This window comes from Rhinolophus ferrumequinum, chromosome 23 (assembly GCF_004115265.2).
Source record: "Rhinolophus ferrumequinum isolate MPI-CBG mRhiFer1 chromosome 23, mRhiFer1_v1.p, whole genome shotgun sequence".
NCBI classification, from domain to species: domain Eukaryota; kingdom Metazoa; phylum Chordata; class Mammalia; order Chiroptera; family Rhinolophidae; genus Rhinolophus; species Rhinolophus ferrumequinum.
Genome location: NC_046306.1, coordinates 18,835,854 through 18,857,554, shown reverse-complemented (window position 1 = coordinate 18,857,554; position 21,701 = coordinate 18,835,854). Strand labels below are relative to the sequence as shown.

The following is a 21,701-nucleotide window of genomic DNA, read 5'->3' as shown; positions in this document are numbered from 1 at the left end:
AATTGTGTCCCCACCTCACCAAATTATATGTTGGAGCCCTAGCCCCCAATGTGACGGTATTTGGAGACAGGGTCTTTAAAGAGATAATCAAGGTTAAATGAGGTCAGATGAGTGGGGCTGTAATCCATAAGTAGGACTGGTATCCTTATGAGAAGATACACCAGAGATCTCCTTTTCCCTGTGCACACATAGAGGAAAGGGCAAGTGAGGACACAGCAAGAAGGTGGCCATCTGGAAGTCGGGAAGAGAGGTCTTACCATAAACCAACTGTGCTGGCACCTTGATCTTGGATGTCCAGCACCAGACTGTGAGAAAATGAATTTCTGTTGTTTAAGCCACCCAGCCTGTGGTATTGAAGCAGGGGGTCTGGTTGGGACTCCATAATAGAGGTCTCCCTGTGTCCCCGGCCTCACCTTTCCTTAACCTATAGTTGAACAATAAATCTTCCCCTGTGGCTTGAGCACAGAATGCCCCGGAATGCTCCACCCCTGTCCTGGTCCCTTGCCTTAGAAGATTACCCTCATGATTAATGCCTGTATGGTTGCTGATTACAAACTCGATAGCCCAGAATTCTTCCCAGGCTACTCCCCTCACCGTCACTGGCTTGCTGAGGCCACCAAAGAGTTACGAGGACAAGGCGAAGCACCATGAAGAAGAACAATCCCCCAGGACCATCATGCAGTCTCTGTTAGAAGGCCCTGATTTTCCTTTAAATACCCTAAGCTGGTCTGAGACTGTGAAGGTAAAGCAGGGCCCCGCTGGGCCCCCTGTACTCAGCATGCCTCCGGGATGCCCTGCCCCCCATCCGGGCTGGTTTCACTCTATTTGGCCCATAGTGAAAGAGTAAATCACACCCCTATGGCTTGAGCTCAGAATGTCCCCGGGGTGCCCTGCCCTGTTTTGGCTCCTGGCCCCAGAGAATCAGCTTGTAGATGCTTGCTAATTACAAACTCTATCGCTTAGCATTTTTCCAGGGTACTCCCCCACCATTTCTAGACCGCTGACACCACAAGATATACGATGACAAAGGGAGGCATCATGAAAGGAAAACAGACTTCTGAGATGTCATACAGCCTCTGGGAGAGTGACCAGATTTTCCCTTAAATACCCCCAGCTGGTCTGTGAATGTAAGGCAGTTTTTGGAGGTGTTTACCTGCTGCCTTCTCAAACCAGTGGTTATCTGATAAACACTCTATGTCCCAACTCCTGTGTGGGTCTATTGGCTAAACGGGGCAGGTAGCGTGAGCCCCAGACACCTTTGGTTTCCAGTTACAAAGGCAGTTTTGAAGGTGTTAACCTGCTTCCTTCTCAAACCACTTGTTATCTGATAATAAACACTTACTCTATGACCCAATTCCTGTGTGGGTCTGTGGGGACAGAGCCAGGAGAGCAGTATCCAGACTCTCCGACCTCATGTGGAAAGGTGCTGGCTCGGGTGGTAGATGGCCATCCGCTGTGACTAGTTGGCCATCAGTTGTTACCAGTTAGCCATTAGCCACTGATGTAACTGTAACTGCCGTGGCTGAGCTAGCAAGCGCAGATTGCAGTTAGCAGGTGGGTTGGTTGGCAGAGAAGCGGAGGTCGGATTGCGGATCGTGTGGTTCCTGCTTCTTGTTGTAAGGCTTGCGGCGAGATAATGAGGCTAGTCAGGCAGGTTGAGAAAAGTGAGTGCTTTATTCTGCGCTCGTGGGCGAGGTTCACCGGTCCCGAAGACGGGGGCGGCGAAGTTGCGCCCAGAGTAGAGGGAGGGAGGCATATATGCGGTCTTTGGGGTGGGGGTTGGCTGAGTGAGGTGGCAGATGAGCAGGCCCCCCTAGCGCAGTTGGGGCTCGAGCGGCTGTGTCCGCAGATGGGGCGCGAGCGGCTGTGTCCGGAGTTGCTTATCGCACCAGCGGTCTGCTGCCGGTCTGCTGCCTTTTCTGGGAAACGCCAGGGGCCTCAGTCTCTGTCATGCGGGGAGGGGTCTGACTTGGCAGAGGAGTATTTTTGGCTCCTGGCCGCTTTGACAATGTCCGTAGCTGACCTAACACTTGTGTCTCCAACCCAGCCACCGGCAGGACTATAGTGGTATGACTCCCCTCTCTATGGCTCTGTTGGTGTTCCTTTTTGGCCTTACAGTATCCTGCATTCTTATGTGGGGAGCAGGAGCTGAGACCCCGCATGACACCCTACATGACAGGGTCTATTGGCTGAGTAGGGCAGGCAGTATGAGCCCCAGACTCCCTTAGCTTCTGGTTACGAAGGCAGTTTTGAAGGTATTAACCTGCTGCCTTCTTGATCACTGGTGCTCTGACAAACACTTATCCTATAGCCTAACTGTTGTGTCGGTCTATTGGCTGAGCGGCGCAGGCAGCACGAGCCCCCGACTTGGTGCCCTCCAGTTTCAGTATTTTGTTATGGCAGCCCTAGCAGACTAATACACACGGCCAACACATTTGTACTATGTGACATCCACTCCTGTGTTGATGGCCTAAGGTTGGACATTTTGACATAGTTTCCCAATCTTCATGCCCCAGGCTTTTGATGGCCATGGAGTTACTTGGTGATTACCAAGAACCCCTGTGCTATTAGATATCATGCAAAATAAAGTCTCACACATACTTGTCTATTTCTCCACTCTAAGTGTGCTATCATGATGGACAAAATACATGTTGATTTAAGTGTAACAGTGATGGAGGAATATTTTCCTGTGAGTCCCCAGATGGTGTAGATGATGTTGGATCTGCCGGCAGTTTCTGGGTGTGGGCTGGGATTGTGTCTCGTGAGACCGAAGAATGGAAACACGGACCCAGGAGAGGCGAAGAGTTTTAAAAAGAGGATAGATAGAGTATTGAAAGCAAAGAGTCAGAGCTTCAGAGCGGGAGGGGGTCCTGCATGGGGGTGGCCCCATGACTGAGGCAAAAGCTCTTACTTTTTTATACCTTCCTTTGCCTGCTTGGGGAAGGGAGCTGTTTGAAGAAGGGAACTGGCGCCCCCAGCCTTCAAATGGTATTCGTCTAACAGGTTTGTTCTGCTGGCCCATCCTAAAGGAATTAGCAAAGTAACCCACTCTTATCTATCAGATCAGCTCCATTTGTCAGGCCAAAAGGAATTTTATGATTAACCTCAAGGCCTTGTTACATTATGTCCTGGAGCGAAGGAGTGATTTCAAAACCTGAAGTTTTAGGATATGGCTGTCTTTTGTTTATTCCACCAGGGATCTCCCTGTCTACCTAGGGACGTGCTAGCTAACCTGTATCAACAGGAGCCTTCCATCATTTTTTTTTTTTTACATTCCTTCCTCCAAAGTTAAATATCTTATTTACATAGCGAGACTTCTTATTTAAAAACTTGACCCTCACCTCAAGGAGAAGGTCTGAAGGCCATCCGATGCTTGAAACATGTTAATCACGGTGATTAACAAGGAAAATAGTTTCAGAACTTCTATAAAGTTGGAGCTTAAAGCTCGGTAACCTGGATGGGACTGAAGAATTTGTCTTTTGAGTTGCATTTCCATAACTGAAAACCTCACTTATCCCTATGAAAGAGATGTATTTACATTTGAGGTGGCTGCAGGGAAGTGAACTTCACCGATCTAGTGTGTTGAGTATTGTAGGAAACTCGCCTAGATTCTGAGGGGAGCAGTGTTCCTTGGGGATAAGACCCTTTCCTTGGGGAAATAGTTAAGGTGGCACTGAATCCTCAGAACACTGGTAGAAGCTGGTGCTAAGCCTTTGAAAGGGGGAAGTTTATGGAAGGTACAGCCAAGGTGACGGATGTGAGAGGTTCCCAGGAGGCAACTAGAGAGAGGTGTTAACCTAAATTGTCAGGAGGCAAAAATCACGCAAAAAAAAAGTGTTTTATATGTTATTAAAAGGAACAGCCATCAGAGCACATAATCCAAACAATGTCCTTCTTGGGAACAAAAGCCAGAAGTTTTTAAAGACAAAAAGGGGAAGTTTGCATGAGTCATTCACAAAGGGTTTTAATTGGTGCTGGCTCTAAACAGAAATGGTTGCTGGGGCCATCTCTAAGTAAAAGTCCGTCTCTGTGACAGGTGGCAGATCTTGTTCTGGAATATTTATGCTTTTGCCCGGGATCAAAGGTTATGTTTCATCTGGTGAGGATGTGCTTAAGTCCCCACTTCTTTAATGGCCTCCCAGCCCCGTTTTAAAGCCCCTGAAGTGACTCCATTTTATTTCACATTCTGTTACCGTGCTAAAAGTCCAGCTGCTTGCTGCACGAAAGCCAAAAATCGAGAGACATGGTTGGTGGAAAGAAAAGCAGGTTTATTCAAAATGCCGGTATTCTGGGAGGAAGGCGGACTCCTCTCCAAAGGCCATTCTCCCTTTCCCCCCAGCATGGCCAAAAGGTTTTATAGGCACCTAAGAGGCAGAACAAAGAAAAAAGGGTGGGGGGTGGGGTCTTGGCCTAAAGTAAACAGAATCATTGAAACTGGTATGCATAGTAAATGTATAGTAAACAGAGACATTAAGCTTTGGCTGGAAGGGAGGGGAGCAAAGAAAAAAAAACTTTCAAAAAGTCCCAAGCTAAACTACACTGTTAAATCGAATTATACTAGAGGTTTAAATCTCAAAATAGAAGATACAGTGTCACCCTTACAATTTCACAGAGGGTTTGGAAGAGGATTGAATAAAGGGCGAAAGAAGATTGTCATTGGAACATGGAAATCTTTCAACAAGCTGAGTTTCTGTGTGATGGGAGGTGGCGTGGGAAGATCGGCTCCAAAGTAGAAACAATAAATGAAGATTTATTTATTCTCTCTCCCAAGGCAAAGGGAGAGAGAAGCTTGAGGAAGTAGACAGCCAGGGACTTACCAGAATAAGCCTGGGATATTTATGTACATCTGAATCACCTCAAGATTATTATCAAAAGACATGGTAGAGGGGGCAGCTGGATGGCTCAGTTGGTTAGAATGTGAGCTCTCAACAAGGTTGCCAGTTCAATTCCCGCTTGGAATGGTGGGCTGCGCCTCCTGCAACTAAAGATTGAAAACGGCGACTGGACTTGGAGCTGAGCTGCACCCTCCACAAGAAGATTGAAGGACAACAACTTGGAGCGGATGGGCCCTGGAGAAACACTGTTCCCCAATATTCTCCAATAATATTAAAAAAAAAAAAAAGACATGGTTACAGATTAAAAATTGGGCTGCCATCATCTATGGATGAATGGTGTGTGTGTGTGTGTGTACACACACATATATATATATATATATATATATGTATTTATATATAAAACTGAAGTATGGTCCTTTCTCGTGCGATGTCCAGGTTCTTGGTGTCTGGAGCAAAAAATTGAACGAGACACGGAAATAAAGTGGTGAAAAATAAAGTGGTGACAGAGTAGTTTATTAGAAGAGATAGTACACTTCAAAGGGATTAGAGCAGTCCCTGAGCAAAAGCAAAGCTAAGAGGCGCTGACTGGCAAGGACTTGGAGTTTTTAGCCCTTTTTTCTCTAGAAGGGGCTGTTCCTTTCCAGGTATGAGACCACTTGATCGACACCTGTGATTGACAAGAGGCTATTACCTCATCTTTTTAGACTGCGCATGTTCTTTCCCAGAAATCAGTCTGTTATAATGATATTAATGAACTTCCGGGCATATGTATGATATTATAAAGATAGTATAATGAGGCCCATTACATACGAGAGGTGAAATGAAGGTCGTTGTGGCCTTCACTGCGCAGGTGTGAGTGACTAGTCTAATCTAGTTGGGTATTTTGTACCCATTTGTTTCCTAGTAGGAGTAGATAATTACAGTGAAAAGGGGAAGTTTTGGGTGGAGAGGGGAGGTCTTTTGGGCGGTCTCATTCTGTGGGTTGCAGTGGGTGGACATGCAAGAATGCAGAGACCCGATTCCTATCTAACTGCCTGTCTTGTTTTCCCCTTAAGAGACATGATTCCCATAAAATTTCTATGGGAAGTTGAGGGACAGGGGGTCTTCTGTATCTGCAACCAGCGGGGCAGGGTCGTAGAGCTGTCCCTAACTATTGGGGGATTCACAGAACTCTCACTCTCTCTGATCTCAGATGAAAGGGCCTCAAGATCCAGCTGGCAGATTGAGATCTACTTGAAAGGCCGTGTTGGCTTCTTTGGTTGGGACTGGTAATCTTGCTGGGTATCATCTGTACCTCCAACGCCCCTAAATGAGGAAGAATAGAGTTTGGTTAAACAGAGTTAAAAGTGTTGGCCTAAGACTCAGGACCCAAAGCCATTGACGCAAGGTGGCTGTGTAATAGAAATTCTGTTTAGCTTCGTGGAGCCTGTGGTCTTTTCCTTTGGTTAATCTGGTCATTCAGGTGGAGGTATTCACCAAGGAGCTGGTGGTCCTGGAATGGCCTGGATTAGGGGGCAGAAGACTTCCTGTGATTCAGGAACAATCTTCTGTTTAAGATGAAAAAGCTGATTTGGAAAGTGACTAAGATCAGAAACTAGGGAACTAAGAAACCTAGGGAAAGGAAACTTAAGGAAAGGGAAACTTAAAAGTTTTTCGGGGGGGTGAGGAGGGCTTACTCACTTGGCCGGTATCACACAAACACACATACACAATGGAGTATTTATTATTCAGACTTAATTAATTTTGACATGTTACAACATGAATGAAACTTGTCATTATGCTAAGTGATATAAGCCAGTCACAAAAGGAGAAATACTGTACGATTCCACTTATGTGAGTATCAAGAGTAGTCAAACTCATATATAGACAAAGTAGACTGGTGGTTGCCAGGGGCTGGAGGAAGGGGGGAAAGGGGAACTGGTCTTTAATGGGTACAGAGGTTAAGTTCTGCAAGCGGAAAACATTCTGGAGCTCGGTTACACATCAATATGAATAATGAATATAGTTAATGTCACTGAACTGTATACTTAAAAATGGTTAAATGGTAAATCATATGTTATATGTATTTTATCACACAAAAACCCCAACTTCATTTAATTAAAGAAAAACATTGGGCTGTGGAATGTGAGACCTTGGGCAAGTCACTTAAAATCTCTAGCTTTAATTTCCTCTTCTATAAAACAGTTTTATTGTAAGGTTTCATGAAAATTGAGTCTGGCACATAGAAAATGATCAATACTTGTGAGATATAATTATTATTAAAGAGCATCTCTAAGTCTCCTTCAACTCATTAATTCAACTGTCAAGCCTATACTTCCTTTAGTGCATCATTCTACACACTGAGAAAACTACAGAGGGAAAAATAGTCCCACCTCGTACATGGAGTGTACAAATACATGTGAAGTATCTATGGGCAACTATATGAAATTACTAAATTACTAGTGATGAATGCAGATGATACATGAGTAGTGTAGAAGTGCTGGAAAGAAAAATAAAACAAGCTAAGAGTATAGGAAGGTTGGATTGGTTTAAGAAGTGCTGTGACCTGACACTAGAGCAGAGACCCAAATGAAGTAAGGGAGCCTGTGTTGTGATGAATGTCTTTAGTATTTTAACAACCCTGCATCATAATGTTATATATAATGCCTGATTCTTTGCAAATGTTAGACTCACTAAATAATTCATTCCAAATGCCATTGTCGGAAACAAATTCAACCAAGAAAAAAAAAAAAAAATCCCAAACGCTTTTAATCTTTATTTGTTGATAAAATAACATAAATAACGGTACATTCGTACATCAGAACAGAAGCACTAGAATTGTCATAGAAGTATAATTTAGACATTGCAAGGATGACTCTGATATATTACATGATACATATGATCCATTTTTACTTTAAAAAAACATAATGTGCATTGAAAAAAGTCCATGAAGATTCAAATCAAGAGGTGGCTGTGATGTGGAGCCAATGGAACTCTTACACGCTGCTGTGGGACTGCGAAATGGTCCACTTGTTAAGGTAGGCAGAAAGATCAGGGCCACACGTGGTGAGAGCTGGGAGGCCGGGAAGGAGTAAGTACGGGAAAGAGGCGATGAGATCATTCTTTTAAAAAGGCTATAGTTAACCCTAATGGATTATAACGCTATTAGCATTGCAGGCAGGGCAAAATCTCCATTTTGAGTCATCAGCTCCAACAAGGGCCAAATAAGAACAAGGGACACTCACTTCCTGATGAGAAATAGTAGTCAGCAAGGATCCTCCTGGGAACACCCGCGACTCCACCTCTAAATCTTGAATATTGCATACTCTCATTCTAATAAAATCCTAAGCCTCTTTGTTCTTGGGGCACAGTTGCCCTTTTCAGGGCCTGCCCGCTCTAATATCATCTTGAGAGTGTACTATACTATTTCCTTTCTTTTAATAAATTCTCTGCCTGCTTGGCTTTGTGTTGATTACCTGGTCCGTATTCGAATTCTTTCCTGTGACATTTACATACCAAGAACCCTTTTTTCCAGTAACACACTGAAAAAAGATACGGCAAGTTCTTATGAAATTAAACATATATTTACCTTTGGCCTAGCAACCCAACTCATAAGGGAATAAAAGAGAAATAAAAATATATGTTCAGAGACTTGCATGCAAATGTTAATAATTATTAATAGACCAAATGTGGAAACAACCTAAATGTCCATCAACAGGTGAATAAAAATTGTGGTATACCCATAGTATGGAAAATTAGTCAGCAATAAAAAGATATTTACACATACAACATGAATACGTCTCAAAAACATAGAAAGTGGCAGAACTCAAATACAAAAGACTACATACATTTATATGAAATTCTAGAAAAGATAAAAATGTAGTGACAAAAAGCAGACCAATGATCGCCTGGGTGTGTGGTGGGGAGCATGTGAGGAAGGTGGGGAAGAAGATCCAAGATACAAGTAAACTTTTTTTTTTTTAATTGGGGAATATTGGAAACTGTGTTTCTCCAGGGCCCATCAGCTCCAAGTCGCTGTCCTTCAATCTAGTTGTGGAGGGTGCAGCTCAGCTCCCACAGCTCACTGGCCCATGTGGGAATTGAACCGGCAACCTTGTTGTTGAGAGCTCGCACTCTACCCAACTGAGCCATGCGGCCACCCCTCCAGAAGCTCAGCAGCAGCTCGTGTCTTCAATCTAGTTGTGGAGGGCGCAGCTCAATGGCCCATGGGGAATCGAACTGGTAACCCTGTTGTTCAGAGCTCCTGCTCTAACCAACTGAGCCATTCGGCTGCCCCGACAAGTAAACTTTTTAAAGTGATGGAAATGTTCTATCTATGGATTGTGGTGGTAGTTGCATAACTGTATACAATTACTAAAAGTCACCCAACTGTACACTTAAAATGGGTGCATTTTACTCTATGTAAATTCTACCTCAGGAAAGCTGGAAAAAAATCATCATAGTATACACCTTAAGATTTGCAATTTGCTTCGTGTGAAAAATAATTGTAATAATAAAGTTTAAAAAAATGTAAGGTGGCCTCTGAGTGGTGGGAATATAGTTGTTATTCTTTGCTTCTATTCTAATTTTTCTACAAGGACATTAATTTCCACAATTAATCAATTATTTCCTGAAGTGCTGAGACTTAACTGAAGTAAGTGAATAGTGAAGTTCTACTTGGTTTGGTGGTAGTGTCAGGGAGGCTATTTGAACCTGGATGTCCATACTCCTTGGCTCGACTCTAAACAAGTACTTCCCAAACTTCCCTGGTAAGAACCTCTTGGGCTACTTAACAAAACTGTTTGTGTGACATCTAGTGAATCTCTTTGGTTAATAAGCCCTCAAAGGTGAATCTTACCAATGGGGAATTTGACAAGAACCACTGCCTAGATGTAGGATCCAAAACCTCAGGAGTAGTTTCTGCTCTTAATATATTAAGGATCTGTCATTGATGCCAAATAATCTCACTTGTGTATTAGTTACCCCACCTATCACCTTTAATTCTTTTTGGTAAGTCGTCTTCCTTATGAAGCTACCCGACAGGGACTCCATACAGGCCCAGGGTTAGGTGACCCTCTGTGGTTCTTCTGTCCCCACTACCAGTTATCTTAAAGTGTATATACTTCTTGCCTAGGTGTTTACTTACTTCAGGGATTGGCCGTATTGACCTCTTGGGCTAGATAATGCTTTGTTGTGGGGGGCTGTTCTGTGCATTGTAGGATGTTTAGCACCATCCGTGGCTTCTATCCACTAGATATCAGTAGTGGCCCCCACCCCGCACCCCCTCCCTCCAGTTATGATGACCAAAACTGCAAAAATGTCTTTGGTCATTGCCAAATGTCCCATAAGGCTGCCAAATTACCCCACATTAAGAATTACGAACCTAATTTGTCTCTCGCATCAGTCTAATCATCCTCTAATTCATCCCTTGCACATCTTCCAGATTTCAAAGCCTTGTTATTTAAAGCGCAGTTCTTTGACTAGCAGCATTGGCATTATGTGGGAGCTTGTCAGAAAAGCACGATCTCAGGCCCAACCCCAGATCTACTGAATTATAGACTTGTGTTTTTAACGAGATTAACAATCCCAGATGATACCTGAACTCATTCAAGTTTGAGAAGCACTGCCAGAAGGTCTCTAATTTGCTTAAGGGTAAAGATCTCTTGGAACTGAGGTTAAAGACAAAATTCCTAGGTCCTTCCTCTGATTATCCTTCCACTGGTCAAAAGAAGGGCCTAGGAATCTGTATTGTTAATATGTATCTTGGGTAATCATTGTCTCTGGGCAAGTTAGGGAAATGCTGCTCTAAAATAAACATCAGATTTCGTCATTATCCACTTAAAAGTACCATCTCTTTAGAGGCTTCCCATGCCTATGGCAGTGGTTCTCAACCTTAGGGGCTTGCCTAGGGAGTATTTGAAAATCCTGATGCTAGACAGTTCCCCAAACCAAGGAAATCAGAAATCTCTGGGGGAGTGACCCATCCATCAGTGTGTTTTTCAAAGCTCCCAAGTTGTAGCTCATGCTGAGAACCCGTGGAAACGATCAAGCCTGAGCTCCTTAACCTGGCTTAGGAAGCCCAGCTATGGAAGGCCCTACCTACCTTTCCGGCCCTACTTCACATCACACTTTTGCATATGCACACTACACTTCAGCCTCGCTAAACTACCTGCAATTCCCAAACCTATAGTGTGTTCGTGCCTCTGGGCCTTTGTACCGGTTGTGCTCTGACCACTTTCGCTTTCCTGGAAAATAGTTATTCATCCCTAAAGGACTAAATTACCCATTAGCCTCCCCTCTAGGGTGCTTTTAGATTACCTGACACACCTGCCCAGACAGAGTGAATCATTCCCTTCTCTGTGCTAACACCATTCCTCTTTTCATAGAGCTCTATTACTATACTTATCACATTAATGGGCTACAAATATCATATCTTTAGGACAGGAACTATGCCTCGTTCATGTTTATATCTCTAGCAATAGCCAAAAATAGAGTAGGTAGCCAATGTTTGCTACAGTGAAAGTACTGTAAAGGAACAAAATCAAAACAAATAGGAATATTAATTTTTAGAAAACCTAATTTAATATAGTCTAACCACATACAAATCTTAATTAGAAAAATAATTTTAAAGCTGTGTGTGGGGACAGAGCCAGGAGTGCAGTTTCTAGGCTCTCGCCTTCACGTGGAAAGGTGCTGGCTCAGGCCATCGACTGTGATTGGATGGCCATCAGCTGTGGCTATTTGGCCGTCAGCTGTAACCAGTGAGCCATTGGCCACTAATATAACTGCCGTGGCTACGCTAGCAGTGGATGCAGATTGCGCATTGCAGAGGAGCGGATTGCAGTTAGCAAGGGAGGTTGGTTGGCAGAGAAGCAGCGGGCGGATTACAGATTGTGTGGCTCCTACTTCGTGTGTAGGAACTACCAGCCGCCAGCGAGACTATAGTGGTATGACTTCCCCTATCTATGGCTCCATGGGTGTTCCTTTTTGGCCTACCATGTCCTGCGTTCTTATGTGGGGAGCGGGACCAGAGACCCCGCATGTCACCCTGCATGATACTGTGAGTCTCATTTGGAGAAATACACATGAAAGCACTCCTGAGAGAAATAAACCTTTTCCCTAATTCAGTATCATAATGTGGTCCACATGTTCATTCTCAGGCCTTGAAATAACTGTTTCTTTATGTGTCTAAGCCATCTTTAAAATTGAGGTGAAATTCACCTAACATAAAATTAATCATTTCAAAGAGTAAAATTCAGGTCATTTAGTAAATTCACAATGTTAGGTAACCACCACCTATACTAAGTTCCAAAATATTTTCATCACCCCCCCAATAAACCCTGTACTCAAGTGGTCAGTCACTCCCAACTCTCTTTGGAGGCCCTGGAAACCACCAGGAACATTAACTTTTAAGGTTACATTAAACATTTAAAAAATATAAAGCAGATATTTAAAGAGATGTAGATTCTAGATAGCTGCACAATTGCTTCTAACCACACAGAAAAGAGCACAAGTATAGTCTTTTCAATAATCTCAAAAACTCCAATGTTTTATTAAGTTTTATGTACATTAATATCAAGTCTTGAAAACTGATAAAAACGTGTCGAGCGTTTCTTATATAGTCAAAGTACAAATGTTCACTTATACTCTGCACATTAATAAAGAAGATGAAAATGACACAAAAGTTGTAGCTACATAAAAATATATACAAGGACTCGAGACACACGATGTTATTTGGCTTGTAACATGTGTAGATACTACACAAAAAGATGTAATTTACAGAAAAGTAAAATGTGACCCAAATCACTTTCCTTCTTACAATTTAAAAATAAAATTTCTGTCAATAGTAATTACTAATTTACAGCCAAAATGTTAGACTAATTCAAATTAGCCAGGGTTAGACATAGGTTAAGTCAAACACTTTGCATTTTAAAAAATAAGATTTTTCAGTCAAAAAATATACATTTGATAACATTTTCTCAAAAATAGTTAAGAATGGCTTGTCCATGTCCTTCCAGACTCCGCAAACACACTAGAAAAAGTGAATATTGAACAGCTGATTCTCTGGAAAGTTGCATCCCCCTACCTAGTACTGTAAAACATCCTTAAGGGGCCCCAGTGATCAGATCCTAATGGGAAACTCACATTGCACCAACAATACTGAGAACAAAGAGATGGATGTTACTGTGATTCTAAAAAACGGTTAACTGTTCTTAGGAACTCAATTAGATATTGAGAATGTCTAACCTCGGAACAGTGTCTCATATATTATCATAGTGCTTTCTCACTAACAGCAATTTAGCTTCTGACAACTCTTACCTGTATTTTATTCTACTGGCTTGGGAAACAGCATCCTGTTTTGAGAATCACATGATGTAATACAATCATGAATAATTAAGTTAATGGTTCAGAAAAACAAAATGATAGTAGTTTAAAAAAGGAGCTAATACTCCTTTTATTAGGTTGGGATACCAGGCTAAGAGGGCTTAGGGTTGGAAAGGGCTTAGGTGGGGGTAGTGCATGGGTTCAGGTACAAATTTGCATATGCTCAAGGAGAGGAAGGGCAGGGAAGGGATCTAGACAACCCAGAATGCTAGTGGCACCCGGATGTGGAGGGACCACAGCAGGTCAGAGACCGCTGATGCATCCGCCTCTGGCCTAGGTGCTGTGGGAACCAACCCAGTATTAAATTGAGAGCACAAATATCTCAAAGCGCACTTACCAAAAATAGATTATTTACCCTCAACACAAAGCACAGGAGGAGACATTTGATTATTTAAAAAAGTGAGCTAAAAAATTATGAGGTTTCTCCTTACTTCATCTTAAAAACTAACCCAAGGAACAAACATTAAAAAAATTCTAGGGCTATTAATATGTTTAAAAGGTACGTAAAACATTTCTTTCCAGTCCAACTGAAAATACATCTCTGGCAACTACATTTTGGATGTTTAAAAAAAAAAAAAGCACATGATTTTGGTATAATTTTTCTTATAATTCAATATTTACCATCTACAAGGCTGAAAGTTTTGAAGGACAGAGCCCCAACTTTCTGCAAAACAACCTGAAAGTGCTTTCATTACATAAACAGGAAGGGCACTAATGATTTGCTCTTTCACTGACAACATCCTGTAGTCTTTTAAGTAAAACATCATCATTTTCTTGACAGAGGCGTTTGGCAGGCGATTCTGCATCACTGTCAATGGGTATTGCTCGCTTCTTGGATCTCTGCTCACCTTGCCTTATCATGTTGTTGATATCTTTCAAACTCTGTACAAAAATAGAGAACATGTATGAGTAAATGGGGAAAATAAGGGAAATAACGGCAAAGAACTAAGCTAACTGCTTCTTGCCTTCTCTCCTCTCTTCAAGGCTAAATACTGGGGTAGAGACTATTTACTGAATCAAGGCCAACCTAATAAGGATAATTAGAACTAATCTTTTTAGGTGGTTTTAAAAATTGAATTTACCAGTAGAGCAGTAGTTCTCAGAGTGTGGACACCAGACCAGATGCAGCTGAAGCATCTAGAAACTTATGTATCAGGAATGCCAATTCTCAAGCCTCACCCTACCCCTACTGAATCAAACTCTCTGGGGGTGGGCCCCGTGATGTTTTACCCGGCCTCCAGGTGATTCTGATGCTCCCTAAAGTTTGAGATCCTCTTCGCAGAGCAATGCTTTTCAAGCTGTAACGTGCCTGCTAATCATCTGGGGACCTTGTTAAAATGCAGATTCAGATTCAGTGAGGTGGGTGAGCCCAAGAATCTGCGTTGCTAAAATGTTCCCAGGTGATGCTGAGGCTGCTAGTCTGCAAACCACACTCTCGGCAGCGAGGTCTTAGAGCAGTGTTTCCTGAAAGCTGTGCATCACTGTGGTCTAGGGAACCTGCCCGCCATAGCTCTGTGATTCAGGAGGTCTATGCGACAGGTATCTGTGTTCAACAAGCTCCCCAGCTCCCCCAGGTGATTCTGACCTACAGTTTTGAAATCACTGCCTTAGAAGTCAATTGGTCCCATCTTTGATCTTATGCAAGAATCTCTTCTAAACATCCTTATAGGAAATGCAAATCTGTGAGATACCCGATTTATCTTATCTTATCTTATATTATGTAAGACCCGGTCTTATGTTAAAATAAGACCGGGTCTTACATTAATTTTTGCTACAAAAGACATATTAGAGCTGATGGTCCGTCTAGGTCTTATTTTCGGGGAAACAGTTAGTAGGAACTCAATATATGTCTGAAACTGAATAAGAAACAAATGAGTTAAGGAGCTGCCATTGTTGAACTACAACATTGTTGTAGTTGAACTGAGTTACAATTTGTCCCATGACAATTTCTTTCAGTTGGTAGTGATTCTGGCTTCTGGAGACATACTGAATATATCTGCTTCACAGCCCTTGAAATATCTGAAAATAGCCATCATGTGCCTGTCACATCTTCATTGTACAGGAATAAAGCTAGCGATAAGCACAGAGTTGTTTGTGTAAATAAGAGGCCTCTTATTGTCAGACATTTTACTATTCTTGTTGTCATCTTTCAAATGAACCTTTCCTTTCAAGGCCTTTCTTTAAACTTAATGTTCCCCATGTCTGACCACTCGCAGGTGTTGCCTTACTGGTCCCTTCTCAAGATCATGCTTGAGCAGGAGACACACTGGGCCCTTGCACTAAACTCCCCTGATACCACGTCAGTAGTGATGGCTTAAACCACCCCAACAGAATACACTGCTCTTGATCACAGGAAACTTGTTATACAGTGTTTCCCTGAAAATAAAACGGGTCTTATATTACTTTTTGCTCCAAAAGACGCATTAGGGCTTATGTTCAGCAGATGTCATCCTGAAATATGCTAGGGCTTATTTTCCAGTTAGGTCTTATTTTCGGGGAAACATGGTAGTAACGGTTCATATTTATTACCAGTAACTTGGCAAAAAGAGGACAAGATTAAAGATTATTAACTGGTAATACGAAATTCAATTTTTCACACATGTACATAAGTTGTTTGGGAGAAAAGTTTGTGTGCACCTTACCTTAGAAGGGCTGCCATTGAACTTATACAGCAGAGCGCTTCCTGGCGTGAGGCCTGACCCATTCTTGTGTGGGGAAACATAAATGGAGTGCTGCTGGGAAATGCGACGTGGTGAGCCTGGCTGGTGCTTAATATGTGGAAAAGGAGAAAGAGGTGGAGCTTCCATCTGAAATAACCCAAAAGTAAGTTTTTTTAAGATAAAAGTTTTCTTTTTCTGAATTCCACCACATTTTTTATTCTTATTGGCACCTCCTAGTTAGGAGTCAGTTATATTGTAAGAGCTTATTTATGGCTAAAAAAAGCAAAGAAATGGTCCATTACTCCTCGTTTTCCAACAATTACTCAGAGGTAAACTGAAATGTATTTTCCTGAAGAATTTGGGTAAGAAACCAGAAGCAGTAAGCCAGGAGCACAGGAACCTTGCATCCACACTCAGAAAGAAGGGGCAAAGAGTAACCAACGTCCTAACACTTGCAATAAGAATCTCTCCTACACACATAACCCACGGCCGACGCAGGAGCAGAGAGAATAAAAAAGAGGCAGAGAATTCTATGAGCCAGCAGGATGGGTCCAACACGGAACAAATCGGTTAATGAAATGGTTAAGACTTTATATTGAAATACAAAAGATTTAGATATAGAGTTAGGGGAGCGGGAACTGTACGTTTCTTTAATATTCTGTACAATGTTTCCAAACCAAGAATAAATGGAGATGGCTCGTTAATTATTATTTCATTTATCATCTGTACTTGAAGCTGATAAAACTAGTTTCAATCAGCTAATGACAGAGATATTCACAGTCCAGCACGTGATGGGAGGGGGAGCTGATAGAGTAGGATGAGCAGTCATGACCTCTGAGGATATAATCACAGCCCATATTCCTTGAACAGAACCAGAACAGAAATGTAGAGAGACACAGAGATAAACATACATAGCTACTGGCTGGATGCAGCTTCTACTAGGTGCCTCTTTCTTATAATTAGAGTCTGATCTACCGGGAACCAACTCAGTTTATATACTGGTAATACTACTTTCATAGGCCTGCTGGTACTGCCAAAGATAGGGTCTGCTTGAAAATTTCTTAGTGCTGCCTCTATTTATAATCCAGGCCTATTTATTTCCTTTTCTCTTTATCTTGAGTGAAACACTTATAACAGAAATCAAAAATGAGAAAAAATTGGGCAGCCAGTTAGCTCAGTTGGTTAGAGCACGGTGCTCTTAACAACAAGGTTGCTGGTTCGATCCCCACATGGGCCACTGTGAGCTGCGTCCTCCACAACTAGATTGAAACAACTACTGATAGGTCCTGGAAAAACACACTTAAAATAAATAAAAGTTTAAAAAAAAATTACCAAAAATTTTTTCCATTTTCCTGTTTCCATCTAGTACTTGCCCATATGTATACATAATTTCTAACATAAGCACAGTATTGATAAAATTTCCATGACTTCCTCTGGTCTCTGTTATCATATCCTTAATCACTCTCTGATTATTAGTATGTTTTCTCCCCTGTAATGCATTGGGGAGGCTTTAACTTTGAAACACTTGTCTAGCAAAATAAACTCATAGTAATCCAACTAAGACTACAGATATGAATAAAGTAGTAAAATATAAAACGTACCATATGGTCTTGATTTGACAAGTCATATTTCAATGCAAATGATTTCACTCTTCCTACATAGACTGTATTATAAAATTTGATAAGATCTCCTCTTTCCTCTCTTACTGGGCCACTGGAACAGTCAGGTGTTTTTGTAGCTTCTTCCAAGTCTGTTAAAAGAATTCAGTGTCGTAACAGATGTACTCTAATATATAAGTTAGTGATATGAATTATATATAACTCTCTCTACAATTAAAAAAAATCAAACATAAATCTTTGTGTAATGCAATTAATGTTTTTAGAAAAGGTTCAGAAATCCATCTATATTTTATACATAAATTAAATTGGAAATCTTGAGAAATGCAAACATGTAAATTTCAGGGAGTACTCTTTTCTCTAGATACCACTTCAGCAAGAATCTTTTCACAACCGCATCTTTTGAGCTCACTGTCTCTGGTAGTCCCTAGAGGGGTTTAGCTCCCTGGGTTGGGGTTTAGCTAAACTAAGCTCCAGAGTATGGGTAGCAGTGGCAAAAACCCTTGAGATTCACATAATGAAAGGGTCTGCAGATATTCATATTCGCTCTTTGAGAAAGGTGTAAAGACTCTAATAGATAAGGTATATACTCATAGGTTAAGAAGAAGCCAGATGAACTGCTTGTGTTTGTTTTTCTGTAAACACATGGCGGGTGACAGGTATTCAAAGAGCCTAACTCACAACAGGAATCTCAGTGCTCAGTTTATAGCTAACATCCTTAGCTGTAAAATGACAGCTTGCCCCAAGGTACTTTTCTGTTTATTGGTGTAACTCTGGGATAGCTTGTGACACCACGCAAAACGTTATTCTACTCTTTTTTTTCGAGAAGAGTATTACAAACCATTGTCTACATACACGAATCATATGCTTATAGGAGCTAAGAAAACCACTGGCAACTGAAAAGAATTCAGCATGTGAAAAGAAGTTCTCATTCTTAATACATTGGCCTGCAAACACTCAGAACATGGATAGAAGTATGCTTCCACTTTAGAAAACCAGAAAACTCAAACAGGGTCCACAGGCCAAGCAGCCCCATGGAATCTCCAAAGGGATCTCGATCCCAATTTGGATGTCTTTTTCACTCGTTATTTTTAGAGGATTTTAATAGGGGGGTAAAAAGCTATGTGGTTGAATAAGTTCAGGAAATGCTGCATATTATATCCTCCTCTTGGAAATTCAGAATACATGTTAGTATATTAAAGGCTTTGAGAAGGGAGAAAAACACATGTTCACTTTAATTCCGTATTTCTCAAATTTTTTACGCATAGTCTTTCTTCCCCTAACACTTATTACCATCCTGGGGAACACTGTCCCAAGGTATACTGGCTTGGTAACAGCTATTGCAGGTTATTCTCATATGGATCAATTAAAATTATTTAATGTCCTTGAATTAGAAATTTCTGGAGGCAGAGACTATAGTTTTCATATTTCTGTCATTCCAATTCCAGTTGTTAATATTTACATAAGTAAGGGACTATACCAAATTTGAAGGAACTAAATATTTAAAACTCTGGCACCTTGGATTCTAACGAAACATGATTTTATTTAGCTATGTATAGTTTTCATTTCAAAACAGAAAACAAAATGTCAGTCATCCTTTATGCAGGAGAAAGATCTCTACCTTTCAACCTCTTTAAGGACTCTAGCAATCTTAAATTAAAGCCTTAGTAGGCCTGGTAACTAACAATCTTACCACATATATATTAGGACATGGAACTTAGGAAAGATTGGGAGAGAGAATGTGATCAAAGGTTTTCTGACTGGTTCTATAATTGTTACAAATCTGTTTCCCCTCAGAGGGTAGGAGACACCTCTACCTAATAGAATTTGAGGCACATGGTATATGTTTGACATATGTATTTGTTAAATGAACCAATGAACTATTTTAAAAAAATGTTTTTAATTTTACATTTACAGTTGACATATCAATATTATAGTAGTTTCAAGTGTAAAGCTTAATGGTTAGACATTTATATAACTTAATGAAGTGATCATCCCAATGAGTCTAGTACCCACCTGATACTATACATAGTTATTATAATATCATTGACTGTATTCCCTGTGCTGTACTTTACATTCCCATGTGGATGTCTTCTCAATATCTGAAGATACTTTTTTTTCTGTATAAAACCGACCCTTTCTGTAAGATTGCCTTAAACCAGGTGATCTTGTATATCACACAGAAGCTGGAGAAATAGGATGAAGGCAGACAGGCTAAGATAGTTCCTCCACTCTGGGAAAAGATTGTGTCTCAAAAGTGAATTGCCATGCAATAAAATTAATGAATCTGATTCTAGAATCATGGCATTTTCTCTCACTGCATTCCTGGGCATTGTCCTCTCAAGATACATTTCTCCAGCAGAGGCTGCTGAAATGAGCAGCAGAGACTCTAGAAACGAGCTGTACAGTGCTACTGCTGAGTCTGTGTCCTGTCTTCCTATAGTTGGTAAGCAGTTGTGTGAAGTTTTCCCATTGCCTCCATCACCAAGGAGATCACAATGCAGAACCAGCTACAGCAGAACATGCAAGAAAAACTGTACATCATCATATCAGCATTTTTTTCAGGTACTAAGGAAGGGAGCCATTCTTCCACTATTTGAAAGTTTCCTACAAATGATGTTGTGGTCATTTTCTGTCACGTGATCAGTTTGAGGGTAAGGAGGATCAGAGGGTCCGTGAGGGTAATCTTCAACTGAGTACACACATGAATAGTGTTGGATTTAATCCCTCATTTCCTGAGCCCTGTGGCCAACTCAGAGCACCAAGAGATTATCTGTCATTACACTGTCCATTAGTTTTCTGATTGAGAAAAGGCATATATTGTGATTCTCGTTACTTAAAAATGAAGAAAGTAAAGAAGCAAAATTATTTTAAAATGAAAGTAAGAAAGAAGATCTGAATTTATTCATAAATCAAAGATCCGGGTGAGGTATGCGCAACCCTGGAGTAGGCACTGAGTATTCGTTTTCTCTCTCCTACCACATCCTCATTCATTCTTTTTGCTCCTCACAGTATCACTGTACAGTAAATATTTCACACTGGCTTTCTGATTGTGAGAGCAGTGTTGTTTACCTCCAGTTATGTAAAAGCCACTGACCACAGAGCAATTTAAAACTTCAGCGGTTTTGGCAGTTTCCTATGAGGTCTAAAAGGTATCACTACACTCTAAAAACAAGTCAAAATGTGCCCTACTAATATCTTGGTTCCCTAACTGGTGACTGTAAAGTGTGTATAATGTGAAATAAAGTCACCTAATTACCAATTTGCAGTTACCAACTTTATACATCTCATATGTACACAGAATTTTTGTCGCTTGAGAGAATTTGCTTTAACTATTTTTCTTTTTTGTAGTATGTGTGTGACCTACTTTTCAACATTTAAAGAATTTTAAGGAATATGGCCTTAGATAAATTAGTTTTTAAAAAAGTGAAAAAAAGGGGTGGCCTGTTAGCTTAGTTGGTTAGAATGTGGTGCTAATAACACCAAGGTTGCCAGTTCAATCCCCACATGGGCCACTGAGTCTGTGCCCTCCTTAAAAAAGTAAATAAAAATAAAATAAAAAAGTGAAAAAAATTTAAAGAGCCATACTTATTAATAAAATATAATAAAGTTTATATTGCTTATAAAAAATAATATATAATAGCCACTATTTACTGAGGCCTTATTATGAGTAGACTTTGTGTTAACCACACGTGTGTGCACACAGACACACACACCATTCTTTAGAATCCTTAAAACAAACCTCTGTAGTATTGTGAAGTTTTTATCATTATACACTTGAGTATTAATTACGTTTGTGTTATTTAAACTATAATCTGGGTTTCTCAAATGTTGTACTCAAGAATGCCAGTCTGGGGTGGTCTGCTAACATGATAATGAAGGATGCATGGTCCCTGAGTGTATTGCTGTTTTAATCAGGAATCTCATTCTCTATAGGTGGCTACTACAAGGGTTTCTGTTAGGCTGTCGTAATACTCAAGGCTTTGCTAACTGACATATTCAACATCTGAAACAGGTTTTTATTGATGAAAATAGTGACCATTTATTAAGTATGCCTAATGCTAAAAATTGGCTCATGTTGTAGAAATGAGAAGTATTTAACATAAGCAGAATGGTTAAAATATTTGAGACACTATCCACAATATCATGAAAGGGATGAGAGATCCAGTGAGGTCTGTGGGGCTTTACTACTAGTATGGATGAAGCCCAACCCGAACTCGGATGAG

The 21,701-nt window shown here is 40.9% G+C and overlaps 1 protein-coding gene across 5 annotated transcripts in view; it reads right to left on the bottom strand.

Moving 5' to 3' along the window:
- Nucleotides 1-12,375: 12,375 nt before the first annotated feature.
- Nucleotides 12,376-21,701, bottom strand: part of RBL1 (RB transcriptional corepressor like 1) — a 52,604-nt gene continuing 43,278 nt past the window's right edge. For 3 of the 5 annotated variants that reach the window (XM_033095297.1, XM_033095296.1, XM_033095294.1), the window contains 3 exons: nt 17,461-17,609; nt 15,842-16,006; nt 12,379-14,081 (listed from right to left, as the gene is read on the bottom strand). In XM_033095297.1, coding sequence (XP_032951188.1) covers nt 13,911-14,081; nt 15,842-16,006; nt 17,461-17,609 — 485 coding nt within the window. In that variant the 3' untranslated portion in view covers nt 12,379-13,910. Of the gene's footprint in view, nt 14,082-15,841; nt 16,007-17,460; nt 17,610-21,701 lie in introns of all 5 variants that reach the window. The other 2 variants (XM_033095293.1, XM_033095292.1) reach the window with 2 other exon arrangements.